The 17,998-nt window shown below is 41.6% G+C and overlaps 1 protein-coding gene across 1 annotated transcript in view; it reads right to left on the bottom strand.

Moving 5' to 3' along the window:
• Positions 1 to 17,317, bottom strand: part of MMP14 (matrix metallopeptidase 14) — a 52,151-nt gene extending 34,834 nt beyond the window's left edge. Inside the window, exon 1 of the mRNA XM_040354320.1 lies at positions 16,966 to 17,317. Coding sequence (XP_040210254.1) covers positions 16,966 to 17,046 — 81 coding nt within the window. The 5' untranslated portion in view covers positions 17,047 to 17,317. The remainder of the gene's footprint in view (positions 1 to 16,965) is intronic.
• Between the last annotated feature and the right edge of the window lie 681 nt (positions 17,318 to 17,998).

Below are 17,998 nucleotides of genomic sequence, written 5' to 3' on the forward strand. Positions count from 1 at the left end.
TCTGTCACACTGATAGTCACATGGACGAGGAGATTTGTAGTAGGGGTAGGCAGAGCCTGATAGGGAACTGGGAGACTAGTCCCCTATCAGATCCTCCTTACTTTTATTTGACAGCACATAGCAGTAGGTAAATTGATAGCCGATATTTAGTCCGCCAACTTTGCTGTCTATCACTAACAAGGCGAACCTGATGTTGAACTAGTCCTAGGGTTCCTCATCAGGCTCCGCCTACCCAACAGGCGCAGTAGCTGTGAATATTGGTTGTTGGGTGGACAAAGCCTGATGGGGAACTCTGAGGCCTCATACACACGGCCAAGAAACTCGACAGAATCCATCAAGAAACTTGGTGGCAGAGCTTGTTTGCAGAGGAAAACAGTCGAGTGTACGTTTTTCAACAAGGAAACTGTTGAGGAACTCGATGAGGAAAAAAGAGAACAAGTTCTCTTTTTCCTCAACGGGAGTCTCAATTTCCTCATCGTGTTCCTCGTCGGGCTGGTTTTCAACGAGAAACACGATCGTGAGTATGCTTAGAAACCCGCGCATGCTCAGAATAATGTATGAGACGGGAGCGCACCTTCGTTAAAAGTAGCTTTTGTAATGGAGATGGCACATTTGTCAGGCTGTAACAGTCTGAAAAGTGCAAATCGTCTCTTACCAAACTTTTAATTAACACGCAGTAACATGAGATTAGCAAAAGCAGCCCCTGCCATTGTATGTGTTGTACATCACCGTTTGAGAACAAGGAGATTTTGTCTTGACCGTGTGTACGCAAAGCAAGCTTGTTGAGTTCCTCGACAAGCCTAACAAGGAACTCGTCGAGGAAAACACTGTGTCTTCTCCGACAAGTTCCTCGGTCGTGTGTACGAGGCCTGAGATTAATTCCCCATCAGGTCCACCTTGCTCTGATTGGCAGTGCAGTTGGCAGATTTTAAAGCCTATTGGATTAAAAATCTCCTGTCAATCCTGTGGATGACATTGGGTGGAAGTGGATTGATTCCAAGGCCACTTTTGGACTGAATAGAAAAAAATAGAAATATGGAACCGGCACACCGTCATTCACTGTCACAGGCAAAACAGACCTGAAGGGGAACTAGTCTCTCAGAGTTCCCCATCAGACTCCAGCCCCCAAAAACTTAGTGTGATTCATTGACTGCTAGGACGCATGCGGCCTTTGTCCTAGTAACCAATGATCTAAATGTAAAACGCATTCAATGCAATTTTTTTTCAGGATGCAGATTTTGATAGGCGTCAAACTCACCCATTGAAATCAACGAGGCCACACTACACCACAAGTGCGAGTAAGACATACTCACAGTTGCAGCTTAGTTCCGCAATGTAAAATTGCAGTTCGTCAAAAAAAAGAAAGAAAAGTATATAAAAAAAAAGACAGCGGAAGACAGCAGTTGCATCTCATGGACACCTGCTAGCTGCTGCTATACAGTCCTCTTAAAAGCAACCCACCGCATATTGTTTTCAGCCCTAGTATTTTTTCATAGAGATATGTACTTAACACCACAAAGAGGGCAACTGAGGAGGAAAGAGGGACAAAGGGATTTGGTTCCAAAAGGGGGATAGTCCCTTCAAGTAAGGGACAGTTGGGGGATATTCCTTCACTCATCCAGTACCTCTAATAATGGCATCTCTGTATGGTTATAGGACAATCCATATGGTGCAACAAATACTATGATAACTTCAGAAAAACTGAAACGGATACAATATGTTCAAGAAAACCTACACTGAGAGAACTATGGAGGACGCCATTGTTGACCTCTGGAAAATGCTAGTTCCTTGCTCTGGTTTAAGGACTTTCTAAATCACAGGTCCTGGAAGCAGGGCTGATCCGCCCTATAGGCTCACTATGCAAGCCGCTTAGGACCCCATAAAGCTGCGGAGGGCCCCCAAATTACTAAAGGTCCCGCCTGGTGAAATTTAATTTTCCTTCCCTCACCCCCCCCCCCCGTTTCTCAACTATAATCTTTAATGTGACACGTCACTGTCGGCAGCCCCCCCTCCCCTGCTTCTCAACTTTAATGTGACATGTCATTTTGCTTATGGCCCCAGGTAGGTCAGGATCGGCACTGCCTGGAACAAGCAAGCAAATTGGAAATATCAGCAATTACTTGTTCTAGGTCCATTTCTAAGAACGTACTGATGCCACTAGATCAGCATTACAGCTAGGAAACTAGTATCTACAGTAGGGGACGTGTTGCTGTGATACTGTACAGTGCTGTGTACAATAGTGTACAGTAGTTTGTAGGGGTGTTGTCATACAAATAATCAATAGGAACCTGAGTTATATCCTATAACAACAATTTTTTGATGTACATAAAGAGGCAAAATTAAACATTAAATTCCTTACAGCTGCACTTGATATCACAGAGATTTTACAACATGCATTCCAGTAAATAGTATTGAAAAGGTGTGTCAGTGAAGATAAGTCCCCAGTGAGTAACTCTCCCAGTATTTATTTTTCCTCATGATGATATAAGGTGGGGTTGTACTATGTCAGAGCAGATGATAACTATTACCATTTTCATCCCCCTGAAGGTATGCCAGAAGCATATAAAGATAAGAAAAATGTTTTACCAACATTACAGGGAGAAAAAAAAAGGCAAAAAAAAATATTTTTCATGCCAAAAACATCCAACGATCATTTTTCTAGTACAGTTTATAAAATGAAAAAGAATACCAAACTGGTTGTCATGAGGATTTTCGACCTATATATTACATACATTGTTCGGGTGCTGATACCCTGAAGTAGTAAAAATTTAGACTTGCCACATTTACACTTACATAGTATTTTGATCCCCTTTAAATCATAACTCCAGCTAAAATGTTTTGTTTTAAATAAAACAGGGAGGTTTGGAACCCTTTGGGGTTTTATTACTGTTCTGGTCTCCTTTTGAGGGAGATTTTCAGAAAAGGACATATAAAAAAGGGGGAAATAGATAAATAGAAATACTAGAAACATGGAATACCAGCAGCCAAGGAGATCCTAGGACCTATCTGACAAGTATAATATTACATCATATTGGCTGAAGTGTAAAAAGGGGCTATAGGAAATCATTCACCGTCACCGAACCTTGAACTTTATTATCTGCAAGTTTACTATAGTACTATATCCATCCCACCCATTGTTCAGCTTTCATAAGTTGATACAACTCACTCTTCCAGTCCAGAAGGGTGGAAGATGCAGTTTGTTTCCAAAATCTTGGAATCAGATTGTTAGCTGCATTAACAAGTAAAGCAGGCCATAGACGGTGCAAATTTCTTTCCTGCAGCCATGGCTTACTGGAAAGAATTTCGTGCAATTCCCCCCATCCCTCCTGCTGAGCCATATACTGCTCCTGGCTGGGGGGGGGGGGGGGGGGTGGAATGGAACGAGAGGGGGAAGTCGTCTCTGCCTGGAGAAGACAGTGATTATTGTTAGTGGCTATAGAAGCCACTTGCGATAATTGAAAGAAAAAACGGCCGGCTAGTTGTACCCAAGTTGATCAATTGATCAACTTGGTACATTCAGCCTGCTCCTTAATGGTTTGAATCTCGGCCGAGATTGGAACCATGTATGGCCGGAGTAAGTGTGTATGTGTATGCGTGTGTGTGTGTGTGTGTGCGTGTGTGGTGGGGGCTGATGATGGGGGTCTGAATCCATGTCTCTCTGTCCCCTACATTAGGATCTTCCTTAAGTTGGCTACACACCATACAATTTTTATACAATTTTCTTGTACAACTTTCCTTTAGATTTACCAACACCATATAATTATGAAGTCAAACCTAAACACTTTCAAATTGTATGCAATCAGGCAGGCCCTTGCTCTACACAGATGAAGGTAAATCTAAAGGAAATTGAACAACAAAAATTGTATAATATTTACCCAGCTTTAGTGTGCCAAACATTTTACTATTTGTAGAACAAGGTAAAAACGTGACTAATGCAGGCCACACATGGGTCGAATTTTCTTTAGAAAATCAGAAATTTAGTGCGTTTTGTGATCTGATTGTGCCACCATTGATTTTGAAATTCAGCCAACTGAACTTTCGATTTCACCTCATGTTGCCACAGAAAAGAATTGGACTCATGTATGGCCAGATTTAAACTTTAGCATGTGCAGTTTTTGTGAACCCTGCCATGTATTGGCTATTTAAACATTGAAGGATGTGGAAAAAGAGATGGTAAAGTTAAAGTGATTGTAAAGGCAGAAGGTCTTTTATCTTAATGCAGTCTATGCATTAAGATGAAAACCTTTCTGTGTGCAGCAGCCCCCCTCAGCCCCTCAACATGTACCTGAGCCCCATCTAGATCCAGCCAAGTTATAGGATTGTCTCGGCTGCCCGGAACTCCCCTCTTCATTGGCTGAGACAGCAGCGCGGTGCCATTGGCTCCCACTGCTGTCAATCAAAGTCAGTCAGTCAATAAGGAGAGAAAGGGGGCAGGGCCGAGCCGGGGCTCAGTGTCTGAATGGATACAGGAGCTGTGGCTCGGTTTGGATGCCCCCACAGCAAGCTGCTTGCTGTGGGGGCACCTAACAGGAGGAAGGAGCAAGGAGCACTCAAGAGGGACCCGAGAATAGGAGGATCCGGGCTGCTCTGTGCAAATTCACTGCACAGAACAGGTAATTATGACATGTTTGTTATTTTTACCTAAAAAAACTCAAGAATTACAATCACTTTAAGGATGCACATCAACAGTAGAAGCAGAAAGGATAGGAAAGGAAGGAGAGGGAGGAAGGAGTGTCAGAAGGGTGGAGGGGAAGCGTAGAAAGGCAGGGAAGGAAGGTAGCAGTAGGTCCCTGCATTAAGGTGTCTGGTGCCTGTTTGTACCAATGTCCTGTACAGGTTAAGGGGTGTTTCAGAATACCTCTCAAGTTAGAGTTGATGTATGGGTAGAGATATAGTCCATAGTATGGGTTTATTTTATCTAGCACAACCATTTCTCCCTTTTAGCTTCCTTGGTTACCTTAATTGTATATTTAAGGTCTCCTTTGAGTTTAATATTATGAGTCCGGCAAACTATTGCATTGTGTTAGGGTGGGGAGGGGGGTTCCTACCTATGCCAAAGTGTCAGGATAAAAGCTCTAGCAGCAATTACGAGGTGAATGAACAGCAAGCCTTTATATATTTTCTGTGGGATAGCACTGTGATGATGAAGCAGGAAAACGGTCCAGGCCATGGGGCATTTGAAAATCTTTACATTTTGTGCAATTAATTCTATGACCTGGGGCGGGCAGGTTTTAACAGCCAGCTGACTTTTTCATAAAGCACTTATAAAATAGTCTTAAATGTAAACCACAACCAACGCATTTACCATAAAGCTGATACTTGGAAAAAAAATTGCAATTCAAACAAAAAATTTTAATAGCAAGTTTTCAATCACTAGCTGATACCACTAGGCAAAAATAGTGTTAGAAAAGTGAACAAATGTCTAACTATGCTTATGCATATTTTTATTATTTTATTGATATTGTAAAGAACAATGAAAAAGTCACAAAGTCAGGGATATACTTTGAAATTGGGAAGGAAACAATAGGACACATCCAGCATTTGAACTATGTGTCTACTGATTGTCAAGTTCATCCTGTTTGAGGAATCCAGTGAAGATAATGCATTGCTGGCAAGCAGACCATTTGCATCTTGGTCTGCACAAGGCTAAAGGTAAATGTTGGAGGTCACCGTTAACAGTTTTATGACTTTCATTCAATCATACTGTGTACATACTGTATGTACATATTCAAAGAATAATCAATTACATAAGAAGATCTGCTATACCTGCCTTACTTTTTGGAGTACTGTTCTTAAGATAGCCTGGTCAAGAACTCTAGCCAAACTGCCCAGCCTGCTGATTGGACAATGAAGAAGCAGCAGAACACTGATGAGGTAATCCAACAATAATTGTTTCTTGTTACTTGAAAATATTTAATCATAACTATCATCCACAACTCTGCCCCCAGCTACATCACTAGCCCAGTCTCAAAATACCAATAAAATCGTTGTCTTCGTTCCACCCAAGACCTCCTGCTCTCTAGCTCCTTCATCACCTCCTCCCTTAGAGCCGGTTCACACACAGGCGGCACGACTTTGGGGGCGACTCGGCAAGGCGACCTCAAGGCGACTTGAGAGGCAACTTGCAAAATGACTTCTGTATTGAAGTCAATGCAAGTTGCCTCCAAAGTGTTACAGGAACCTTTTTCTAAGTTGGAGCGACTTGCGTCGCTCCGATTAGAACAGTTCCATTGACTACTGCGGACCGCGACTTGTCAGGCGGCTGAGTCACCTGACAGGTCGCTCCTGTGTGAACTGGCTCTTACTCGCCTCCAGGAATTCTCCAAAGCCTCTCCTATCCTTTGAAATTCCCTACCCCAAGCTGTCAGATTATGTCCAAATCTATCCAGTTTTAGGCGATCCCTGAAAACTTTTATTTTCAGAGAAGCCTATTCTTCCTTAGATTATATAAGGCAGAATAGGCTTGTCTGAAAATAAAAGTTTTAATTCCCCACAGTTTTTTACGATTTTGTATTACTTGACCCTCCCTCCTAGAGTGTAAGCTTTAAAGAGCAGGACCCTCTGATTCCTCCTGTACTAAATTGATTATTGTACTATCTGCCCTAACATTTTAAAGCTATGTGCAAACTGTTGGCACTATTTAAATCCTGTATAATAATATTAATATTAAATATCTAAATTTCAACAAACACGGCACTTGGCAAAATGTGCTTTATGTTGACTGATTTTTACAGTTGTAATGTTTGCATTCTATTTAAGGTACTATACAGTTAAACAAAATGTTTGGCCTATTACTTACAGGTTACAGCATGAAAGAGAAACAACCTCAATATGGCTACACATGTATAGATTTCAAACTGATTTTTCTATTCACACTAATGCCGCGTACACACGGTCGGAATTTCCGACAACAAATGTTCGATGTGAGCTTGTTGTCAGAAAATCTGACCGTGTGTAGGCTCCATTGGACATTTGCTGTCGGAATTTCCGACAACAAATGTTTGACAGCTGGTTCTCAATTTTTTTGACAGCAAAAGTTCTTGTCGGAAATTCCGATGGCGTGTAGCCAATTCCGACGCACAAACATCCATGCTCGGAATCAAGCAGAAGAGCCGCACTGCCTATTGAACTTCATTTTTCTGGGCTCGTCGTAGTGTTGTACGTCACCGTGTTCTTGACGTTCGGAATTTCTGACAACATTTGTGTGACCGTGTGTATGCAAGACAAGTTTGAGCCAACATCCGTCGGGAAAAAAATCCACGGTTTTGTTGTCGGAATGTCCGATCGTGTGTACGCGGCATAACAGTGCAGATGGACAAATTGTGTGGGTGTTGTGGGCTATAGTATTCTGCCAGCTGCCACTGCCAGCTGTCAGAATACCCAAACAGTGCCTGCATCTGATTAGCTGACAATTTTCTACACAGCTCCATTAACAAAAGTAATTTGAGAAATGAACTTTAATCATTCTAGGTGTGGTGGGCTCTAGTGTGCTCTGGTGGGCTGCACAGAACTTGTATTATTTTTTATAGTAACCTTACATAGAAATGTCTGAAGTACTATACATGTCAAGATTGCCATTTAGGTATATGTTTCAAGATATGTATAATATTGTACCATTACATTGTGTACGAGTAGACCCTCTAATATACAGTACAACCGCACATTTTTATTTATGTATTAAACTTTGCTATAGAACTAGGAAGATTCTATATCAGGGGTCTCCAAACTGCGGCCCGAGGGCCAGATGTGGCCCTTTGCTAGCCTTTATCCAGCCCGAGGGCACTATCCCTCTCACTGATATGAGGTACTATTCCTTCCACTGACACCAACAAGGAGGCACTATTTCTTCCACTGATACCAATGATGGGACACTATTTCTCCCACTGATAGGGGCCCTACTCCTCCTCCTCCTGACCACCAACCCTGAGGCCATATTTATTCTCACTGATGCTCGGCCCAGGACATTTTCGGCCCCTGCTGACCCTTCTATAGTCTGAAAGACTATAAACTGGCCCTTCGTTTGAAAAGTTTGGAGACCCCTGTTCTATATTAAGGCTGTACAAAGAATTCTTAGGAATCCTTAAGCTAGCCTTATACAGAAGGTAATAAAAAGGGATCTTTGTAATGTAAATAATGTGTGCCTTTAGTGCACTACCATTCACTAAACCTTTTAAAGTGTATGACTCAGTGGAAGAATATTTCTCAGTACATCACAGTCATCAATTCTTTAAAAAAGAAAAGAAAAAAGGAGATCAAGACTCAACATGACGCAGAGTTCTGTACAGGTCACTTGTGGTAAAAAGAACAAAGCTATGTGCGTACATGGTCAGTGTCTAACCTACTATCTGTTAAGAATGACTCATTCTACACCACTGATAATCTGTTGCCCAGGATAAATATGTGCATGGACCTAGACATGCTGTTAGAGGCAAGCCAGGCATCTTTTTACAGTCATCACCTTGTAAGTGGAGATCACTGACCACCCAGGTTCCTTTAATCTGCCCTTCTTCCTAATAAAGCATGGCCAATTCTCCTTTTGCCACGTTATGCCATAGATCAAAAGGAGTTGGAGAGACCCTTAAAGAAAGAAAAATACCTCCTTCGTGTAGTAACATACAGTAGTCCCACCAGACCTTTAAAAAACATTTTTTAACCACATTATTTGATTGACTGGGTTACTGCAGAGAAATACATTTTCCCATAGACAAACACTGCGTTCTTCCAAGTCTAATTGTAAAATACAGTAAGACAGTTAGCAGCTGTAGTTTTTGACAAGTTCAGCTCTGAAAGTGACCTTGGCTGTCTTGCCAATCAGTCAATAAGAAGACATAGCTTCTATGCAGCGGGAGATTGGGTAGTTGGTCTGTGTGGGGCCAGCATAAACAGGCACGTTTTAAAAAACCCACACAATTGAAAACAGTTATCTATTCATTAATAAAATGTACATTTATTTTTTAATTAATATCTAGTATTTAAGAATCTGCTTTCCCTTTAGCATCCCCTTCCCCTCTCCCTGCACACCAAACCTCAGATGAAGGAGAGGAAACGCCATTGCTCTAGCCAGCACCATATTATGTCTGTAGGTGGTTTTAGGCTAGCTTTGCATGGGATGATTTTTGATAAGACTCATCAAAGCAGAACTTCACTTCATCTGAGCACCACAAATCAAAAATGTTATTTAATTAATTTTGATTATTCAAAGAAAACTCCCCCATCCTCCATGTCTCCATGCTTTATTTTGCTGAGAAATCACTTTAAAAAAACACCCTAGCATTTCTGGCTGCAGCCATCTTGAGTGAGGGCAGATGACTCATGTAGCATTTACTTCCTGTGATTTATGACATAATTTGCTTAGGTCTGAAAACCAGGAAGTAACTGAAGAAATAAAAGTTAAAAACAAGATAATATGATAGACTTTCCTATCTATTTACTAATGCATCAGCATAAGGTTTAAAATAGTCAATGTTGAGTGAGAGACTGAAGTTCCCATCTTAGGCCTCATGGGCTCTGCAATGTTTCATAGTTGAACCTGTTATCTCTCCAGATCAGAGGTAGGCAACCTGGGGCCCTCCAGCTGTTGCAGAACTACAAGTCCCATCAAGGACTGTCCCAGGTTGCCTACCCCTGCTCTAGATGGACCTCTTCTATTAATTACCATGCTGATGGACTATAATGTAGAGTTTTTCATCACTTTTTTACATGTTTGGACTTTTTATTTGTATGCACCCATACTGGACCTCCTGGATGGTTCAACGCCATTGTTATGATCCATTTTATTTCTGTGTATCAATTGTACCATGTATACAGAGCTATGTACATTTTTTTTTGTTATCCTGCTTTGAATTGTTCCTCCCTTTTTTTCTCACTTGACAAAGAAAATTTTTATAAAAACGATTGAAACAGAGAGAGTGAAGTTCCACTTTAAAAGTGTGATGTTCTAAAATCATTAGAATTATCATAAATATATATATATATATATATATATATATATATATATATATATATATATATATATATATATATACACACACACACACACACACATATATATATATATATATATATATAGAGAGAGAGAGAGAATTAGGCAAACATTTATTATATGGTTTTACATGATTTGTACAGTCATTTTCAATCATCTTAATTTCAGTGAGCTCCAAACACTTATATACATAACATATCCAAAAATGAAAGGAAATAATAGCTGTAAACTAATTTTGATCAATATCTTAGCAGCCGTAAGTGATCATATTTGGGCCTAGAAACTTACAAATGCATTAGTGTTTGTTGAAGCTTTCCAGACTAAATTAAAAATGAGAGTTCAATTAACTACAAACATGAACTTGGCAAGCACAATGATCAACTGTCCAGACAGATTTCATGAGAAGTCTCAGTCATTTTAGTCTGCATAAATGGGTTAGGTAAGGTCACTACCAGAACCATTCTACATGACCTGCTTTCGGGTCTCATGATTACTATGAAAGGCCACTCACCACCCTGTTTGGTCAGTTATGAGTCACTAAATGTAAAAGGAGGTGAGGCCAAGTCGTTATTACAATTTTAAGACTTCCCTTGGCTTTAGGGCTGCCAGGGTGATCGAGAAGCTGACTGAGGGCAAGTGCAGTCTTCTGGCACTGCCTACTAAACCAATACATAAGTATTTTCAAAAACTGGCAATGATTAGAGGACATTTTTTACCATAAAGTACCCCTGAACATGTAAAAAGTTCAACAAGGGTTGTGTAAACTACTAGTTGAGAAAGACTGGTCTAACGATATACCCTGTTTCACACCTGACCAGGGCTGCCATCAGGGGGGTACAGGAAATACACCTGTAAGGGGCCTGAGCATCCCAAGGGGCCCGCCTGCACCCCCATACATTAGCTAAATGGATTGAACTGTTAGCACGTCAGGCAGCCGTCAGCCACGCGGCATCCACAATAGTAAACACAGGCCACTGCCTGTTTTCTCCTCCCCGTGCCCCAAGGGTAAGTCTGTCTTCCACCCCTACCGATAGAGCACTACCTGCCACTGAACTCCATCATCCATCACTCTCCTGGAGAGGGATGCGGATAATTCTAGGTGGGTATGGGGTGCACCGAAGGACTTGGTGGGATGGCCAGTGGGTGGATTCGGTAGGGACAGCCAGTGGACAGGCCCTGGGGAATGGTGGCGGTCAATCGCCAGGGGGCCCAGGCCTAAAGCGGTGTAAGGGGCCCCAAATTTTTTGATGGCTGCCCTGCACCTGACAACTGGGTTTGTGGTCCTTTCTAAAAACCCGGTATCATGACAGATCCAAGGAGTAGTAATGATAGGGCTAGGCCACGCCTCTGATTAAAAGGCAGATACAGAATTTGGTGGGGGAAGACTACACTGCACTTGATAAATGAGTTGGATGGAAAACATTTAATGAACTAATAATACCACTGTGACTGCCATTAAAAAATAATGTTTATAAATATATTTGGATTGGTTGTGTTGAATCAGCAAGTTTTACATCACATGGCAGAACATGGCAGTGTAGATAGAAATTTTGAACTATTAAACCAGAGGATTGTTATGACTCACCCAAAATGGTATGGTGACCCACTTTCTAGACCACAAGCCATGAGATAAAAAACATCTGGTCTAGTGTATTTAATGGTCAAAATATTGAGACTCCTATTCTTCTAGGGGAGAAGGGGAGAATAGCATGTCTTATCTAAGACAGGTCACAAATAGATCTCTCAGATCTCTCAGCAGCAGTGAACAAATTGTTCCCTTTTCTTTGGAGAGAAGGAAGCAATCCTATGTCAAGTCAGACATTTTCATGATGCTAGAATGCTTGCTGCCTTTGAATATTAGCAGCTGTATGCTGACCACTGCTCTGACCATTTAGCATCAGCCTGGGTTGGTTGCATTGCTATTGAACGTCAAGTCATGATTTGGCTAGGCATCTTTCACAATAAAAATCATACAGAATGGGTCTGTTCACATACAACTGAAATTCTGTTGCTGAAATCTCCTTCCTCTATTGCAGGGGTCTCCAAACATTCTAAACAAAGGGCCAGTTTATTGTCCCTCAGACTCTTGGGCCCCGTACACACGACCGGATTGATCCACTGGGATTGATCCGCGGATCAGTTCCAGCAGATAGATCCGGTCGTGTGTACGGCCTAGCGGACATTTTTCGGCGGAGATTTCTCCAGCCAACGGATTCCCAGCGGATAAAAATTTCGTAGCATGCTAAGAAATCTATCCGCTGGAATCCAGTTCAGCGGACTGATCCGGTCGTCTGTACAGACTCACCGGATCAGTCCGTCCGCTCCCATCCCTCGCATGCGTCGTAATGATTCGGCGCATGCGTGGAAGTATTTACCTTCCAGGGTCGCGCACGTCGCCGCGTCATCGTTGCGGCGACAGCGCGGCACGTCACCACGGATGTATTCCGCGGGGATTTTGATCTGATGGTGTGTACAGCCATCAGATCAAAATCTGCCAGAGGATTTATCCGCTGGAAACGGTCCGGCGGACCGTTTCCAGCGGAAATCCTCTCGTGTGTACAAGGCCTTGGAGGCCGGACTTTGGCCAGCGGGAGTGGAAATTTTCCTGGCATCATTGTTAGTAAACAGCTGGTATTAGGGGGAGGAATAGTGCCCCATTGCTGGTATCATAGGGAGGAATAGTGCCCCATTAGTTGTGTCAGTGGGACAAATGGTGTTCCATTGTCTGTGTCAGATGGCAGAATAGTGTCTTGTGTCAGTGGGAGGGATAGTGCCCCAAGGGCTGGATAAAGGCAAGCAAAGGGCCGCAGTTTGAAGACCACTGCTCTATTGTATACAAAGGCTATAAAACACAAAGGGGATGGCAGCATTACATATTGGGGGTCATTTACGAAAGGCAAATCCACTGTGCACTGCAAGTGCACTTGGAAGTACAGTGGCTGTAGATCTGAGGGGAACATGCAAGGAAAAAAAAAAGAAGAATTTTTGCTTGTACACGATTGGATGATAAAATCAGCAGAGCTTCCCCTAATTTCAGATCTTCCCCTCAGATCTACAGTGACTGCACTTCCAAGTGCACTTGCAAAGTGAATTTGCACTGAAAACCCCCATTATGTCCAATCTGCACAAATCTACAATTTTGTGCTCAAAGAAAGGTTCTGTCACCTGACCCACACTCTCATACCCATGGAGGTAAATACAGGCCATGTACAGTCAAGTGTATGCCCAGCAGCACCAAGTGGCAAATGAATAATGGGGATCGCAACATGCCTTTGTGTAAATTACTGCTACATTTGGTAATGTCTTTATGAGAAGACATAAAAAATAGTTTAGTACTGGTTATACCCACTGGGATCCTAAATGTATTACACCATTGTACACGTCCTGGTTTAAATAACCTTCAGTGCTTAATTTTAATTTCTGCAGCAAATAGGTTAGCTTTAAGTTATATGAGTCCGAAGTTAAAATGTTTAAAGTGAAGGCAATGGGCATTCATGTTTTTACATATGCTTTGCAAGCAGCTAACAAGCTTTTAAACTAATCTCTGCAGCTGTAGGCACTGTACAGCAATTCAACCTCAAAGTTTGCAGCAGAAGCATTAAAGCATATCTATGGTCAAAATGTAAAATCAAAATTGAGTTCCACATTGTATTTCAAATATTTCTATTCTACTCCTGTCTGTAAACTTACTTGCCCTGTGAGTAGGCAATGATGAGTTTCAAAAAGCACAGTCATTTTAAGAATCACTGCTTGTAGGCAGCAAGGTACCATTGCATGTGTAGTCCTTAGACCTCTTTCACACTGAGCCGCCCATAGCGTCGGTAGTAAAATGCCGCTATTTTTACCGCCGACGTTATGGGTGGATTTGCGATGCATTTCGGCCGCTAGAGGGGCGCATTTAACCCCCGCTAGCGGCCAAGAAAGGGTTAAACCGCCCTCAATGTGCTATTGAAACAGCGCATTGCGGGCGGTGTAGCGGTGCTGTACAATTTCAATGGGCAGCAGCGGTGGAGAAGCGGCATACACACCGCTCCTTCACCGCTCCAAAGATGCGGCTGGCAGGACTTTTTTTTACCGTCCTGCTAGCGCAACGCTCCAGTGTGAAAGCCCTCGGGCTTTCACACTGGAGACAATAGAGAAGCACTTTTAGGACGGATTGCAGGCGCAATTTTAACGATATAACGCCTTTCAAATCCGCCCTCAGTGTGAAAGGGGTCTTAGAAAATGAAAACAAACAGCAGAGGAGAACTGTAAAGCAAGCAGAGAATCCAGGTAGTTGTGGAAACAGATGGGCAGTAGATAGAACCCACAACATAAAAGGAGATTTTTCAGGTGAACTTTTGTTGGATTTTCAATAAGAACTATTGTTTGTATCGCTACAGTATTACAATGCTCATGTTATAAAGGTGTATTCTTCGACAAAAGAACTCCTTTATGGTTGCAAATTGTGTGTTCCCCCTGCTCCTCTTTCCAGAGCTTCAGTTCTCTTTACATTAGAACTTAGGAGGCAAAAAGGCTGCCAAATTACTGCTGGAAGGGTTAGCAGGGTAAAATTAACTACTGAGAGAACAACTTGAAGGATTGCAGTGTTTCTGCTGTGACCTTTGAGGATGAATTGCTTCACAGTGTCTGCAGCTACAGAGGTCAGTGAGGGGTTGTTTTGAAGCTTATTTACTATTTGTTAGGAGGAATAAAATACTTCAATGTCCATAACCTGGCCACAGGTTCAGTTTAAGGCCCCTCTTTCCCCCTTTTTCAGTTAAAGCAGCCTCATCTCCTAGAAATGTGCTATATGGTAGGATGGGCATGTGGCAACATTTATTAATACTTCCTTCATGCCTGTGGTGGGAAGCAGAGTAATAAGTACACTGCATGCAGCTAAACTCTGAAATGCAGACTGCATTTTATCTGTAAAGCTTCAGCATGCAGAATTTGAGGAGCTGTGAGAAATATGGTTGCTTGACTCATGTAAAACAAGGCACTGGGGTGGTGCTTTAAAAAAAAAAAAAAGGGAATAAAAAGGTAATGGGGGTGATAGATACACCAGATGAAAAAAACTGTCTAGCTAGTAGCATACCATCTATGCTACAAATGCTACAATGAATTCAAAGCTTTAATGACAACCCTTTTCTAGATGCTTTCCTATGCCGACGTAGCACATAGCTAAGGACAGTTATAGCTGCAGACTGATCAGATGGTTAGAGCATACAAATTTAATTTATAACACTGCCCTTTGTCAAGAGTATCTGGTCCAGGAAAATGCAGAAAAGTTTAGTAGATACTGCAAAAAATTAAGTATAATGCTGTCTGCAATCAAATTAGGTGAGTACAATATTAAAATGAAAACTTTCAGACAAGAACAATGGAATAAAGAAAATGGAAAACAATCATATGTGTTTTTTATTCAATGACTTAGAATGCAAGAGATGCTTCTATAGGCACTTTTAAAGCACAGACTGCAACTGCACCCTGAATTTCAAACTATTACTGGAGCAATTCAAACCAGACATTCCGCTGTGAGTGACTTGGCCAAGTACCTGGACCAGTACCGAAACCCTTGCTGCAAAATTACAAAACATCTATGAAATGAGTTTAAAATGAATTCCATTATGCAATGAATAACTACGTAAATGGAGTCGCCATGCAGCATTCACAAGACACATAGCCCTGTTGTTGAGCCTCATGTCTCTGGTTAGCTAGGACAAGGAGACCAAAGAGAAGCTGCCTGGCCAAATGGAAGATCCTCCAAGTGGCCTCTCTCTCCTCCTTTTTCTCCCACAATGGCTCTCCTCATTCCCTCTTCTCTGCACCCTTTCTTCCCTGGTAGAACCTCTCTGTAGCATTTTTAATTCTGCCCTTTGATATCAAGGCCAAGTCCATAAAATGACACTGTAGGTCATAAAGCAGAAAATAAACAATTTTTAAAATATACTTGGAATAGAATTAAAGCTTTGACTTAGGGTGCATAGCTTCTTTCCTCCAAAGCCTCTCACTGTACCGCCTGCCCGTTATCCCTCCCCTCTCTCTACCCTTCTGTCACCCTTTGCTTGGACTGGACTCTACTATCTGACATCAACCGTTCTCAAAGTGAGATTCATCCAGAAAAATTGTTCTGAGTATTTCATGATGAAAGCCAAACTGGATATTGGCTACAATGGTCTCATCTACCGATGTTAACATTACATTAATACAGATTTATCTACAGTTTCATGATTTTCTCTTTGCGGATAAGTTATAAAATTTGTAGAGTTAATTTTGTTTTTGCAAGTGCATTATTACAATTGTAAAAATAGGTTTGTGGACTCCTCCAATCAAACAAAATCAAATTTTAACTTACAATCTCTAATTCTGCAAAATGAACCAAAGCATCCAAATGTTTCAAATTGGCATTAGCTGATCTCTTTTTCTCTACCCAAGTATAAAGGAGTCCTAATTTTCTTTCGTACTTTCATACTGAGTCTCCCTCTCTCTATTTTTTTTAACTCTTCTTTTCCTGAGAAACTAGAAATCTTCAAGTGGGCTCTCACAATAGTGTGAGCGCCTAACCCAACCCCTCCTCCCCAACACACTTTCTTGCTGGATCTTTTCCTTATTCGCTCACTCCAAACACTGAATCTTTTCCAGAGAGCAATTCCAGATTTTAACAGGATTCATGTGTGACCTCAGATTCCAGGGAGAGCCCAGAACGGCTTCTCCAGGAAAAAAAAAGGAAGGGAGGGAAAGGAGCAAAGGGTTTCAAGGGGAAAAAGAGTGCATGAAAATATTGATACAATTGGACTTACACAATAATCAGGACAGAGAGCAAATCAGAAAAAGTGGTAAAATATAGCATTGCATTTCTGTTTCGTGAAGTTACAACACAGTGAATTTTTTTTGGTTGCTATAGGTTACTGCCTAACTGGGATAGTGATGTAATAAAGGGTGCATATACACAAAGACCGACCACTAGATGAATAGACATATACATAAGTAAGGTTACTTACCTCTGGGCTGAACTTTGCAATACTGGATTTGTATACCGTGCAGAGCAGGAGCCATATCCAGACAATTCTCAGAGCGTCCATCCTGAGGGTCAGGGACTGCACACAAGTCTTTGAGACTATTGGAGGTGGGGAGTTGGAAACCTCAAAAAATGATGGACCTTTAGTCCTATGCTCTACCACCTCCACCCTTTTCAGATACCGTCTCCTGACCCTCTTCCTTCTTTAACTATTGTGTGCTTGGTCTACTTTCAATGTCATTTACTTTTCTTCTGTCCCTCCATCCACTCTTTGTTACCCTCCTCTATCACACACTCTCTCCAAAGCTTCTGTGTATCTCTCTAATTTTTTTTTCTTCACTCCCTCCCTCCCAACTCCCACTTTCCAAGCCTCCTGTGTGCCCTCCCCTCTGCTCCTTTATCCAGACTGCAGACGTGGTCTGTTAAACCACTGGAGTTTGAAGGGTTTTCTTCAATGCTTTCATTATGCCCTCTAGAGGGGAACACAAAAAACAAGCTATTCAGCAAACTACAGACCTTTCCCACCTACATTCTTCAAAGTAAACCACAGAACAAAGAAAAGACTAAGATTTGATGGGTTTTTGTATTGTAGGTTTTAAGCTACTACCTAAGTATAACTAATATTATTTAATGTAAAATAATCACATATTTTTCAAATTGAAAAAAAAAAAAAACGTTAAAAATGAAATAAAGCATTATTATAAATGAAATAAAATATCTAACTTTGTCCACAAAGAGAACTGATGTTCAAGTTAAGGGGAAACTCTTCTCAAACTGATTGCACATTGCAGCATGTCTTACCTTAAGCCCAGGTTCACACTGACAGCGGGATTGAAATTGTGCGAGTTCATCTGAACTCACCGATTCCATTCCTGCATGTCAGTCCCAATTTCGGGGGTAATTTCAGAGACATCTGTGTGGGTTGCTGCACAGTGGTCAATGGAAATTGCACCCCGAAGTCACCAAAAGTAGTACAGAAACTACTTTTGGGAATTGGTGCAGCGCCGCATATGCGG

This window comes from Rana temporaria, chromosome 1 (assembly GCF_905171775.1).
Source record: "Rana temporaria chromosome 1, aRanTem1.1, whole genome shotgun sequence".
NCBI classification, from domain to species: Eukaryota; Metazoa; Chordata; class Amphibia; order Anura; family Ranidae; genus Rana; species Rana temporaria.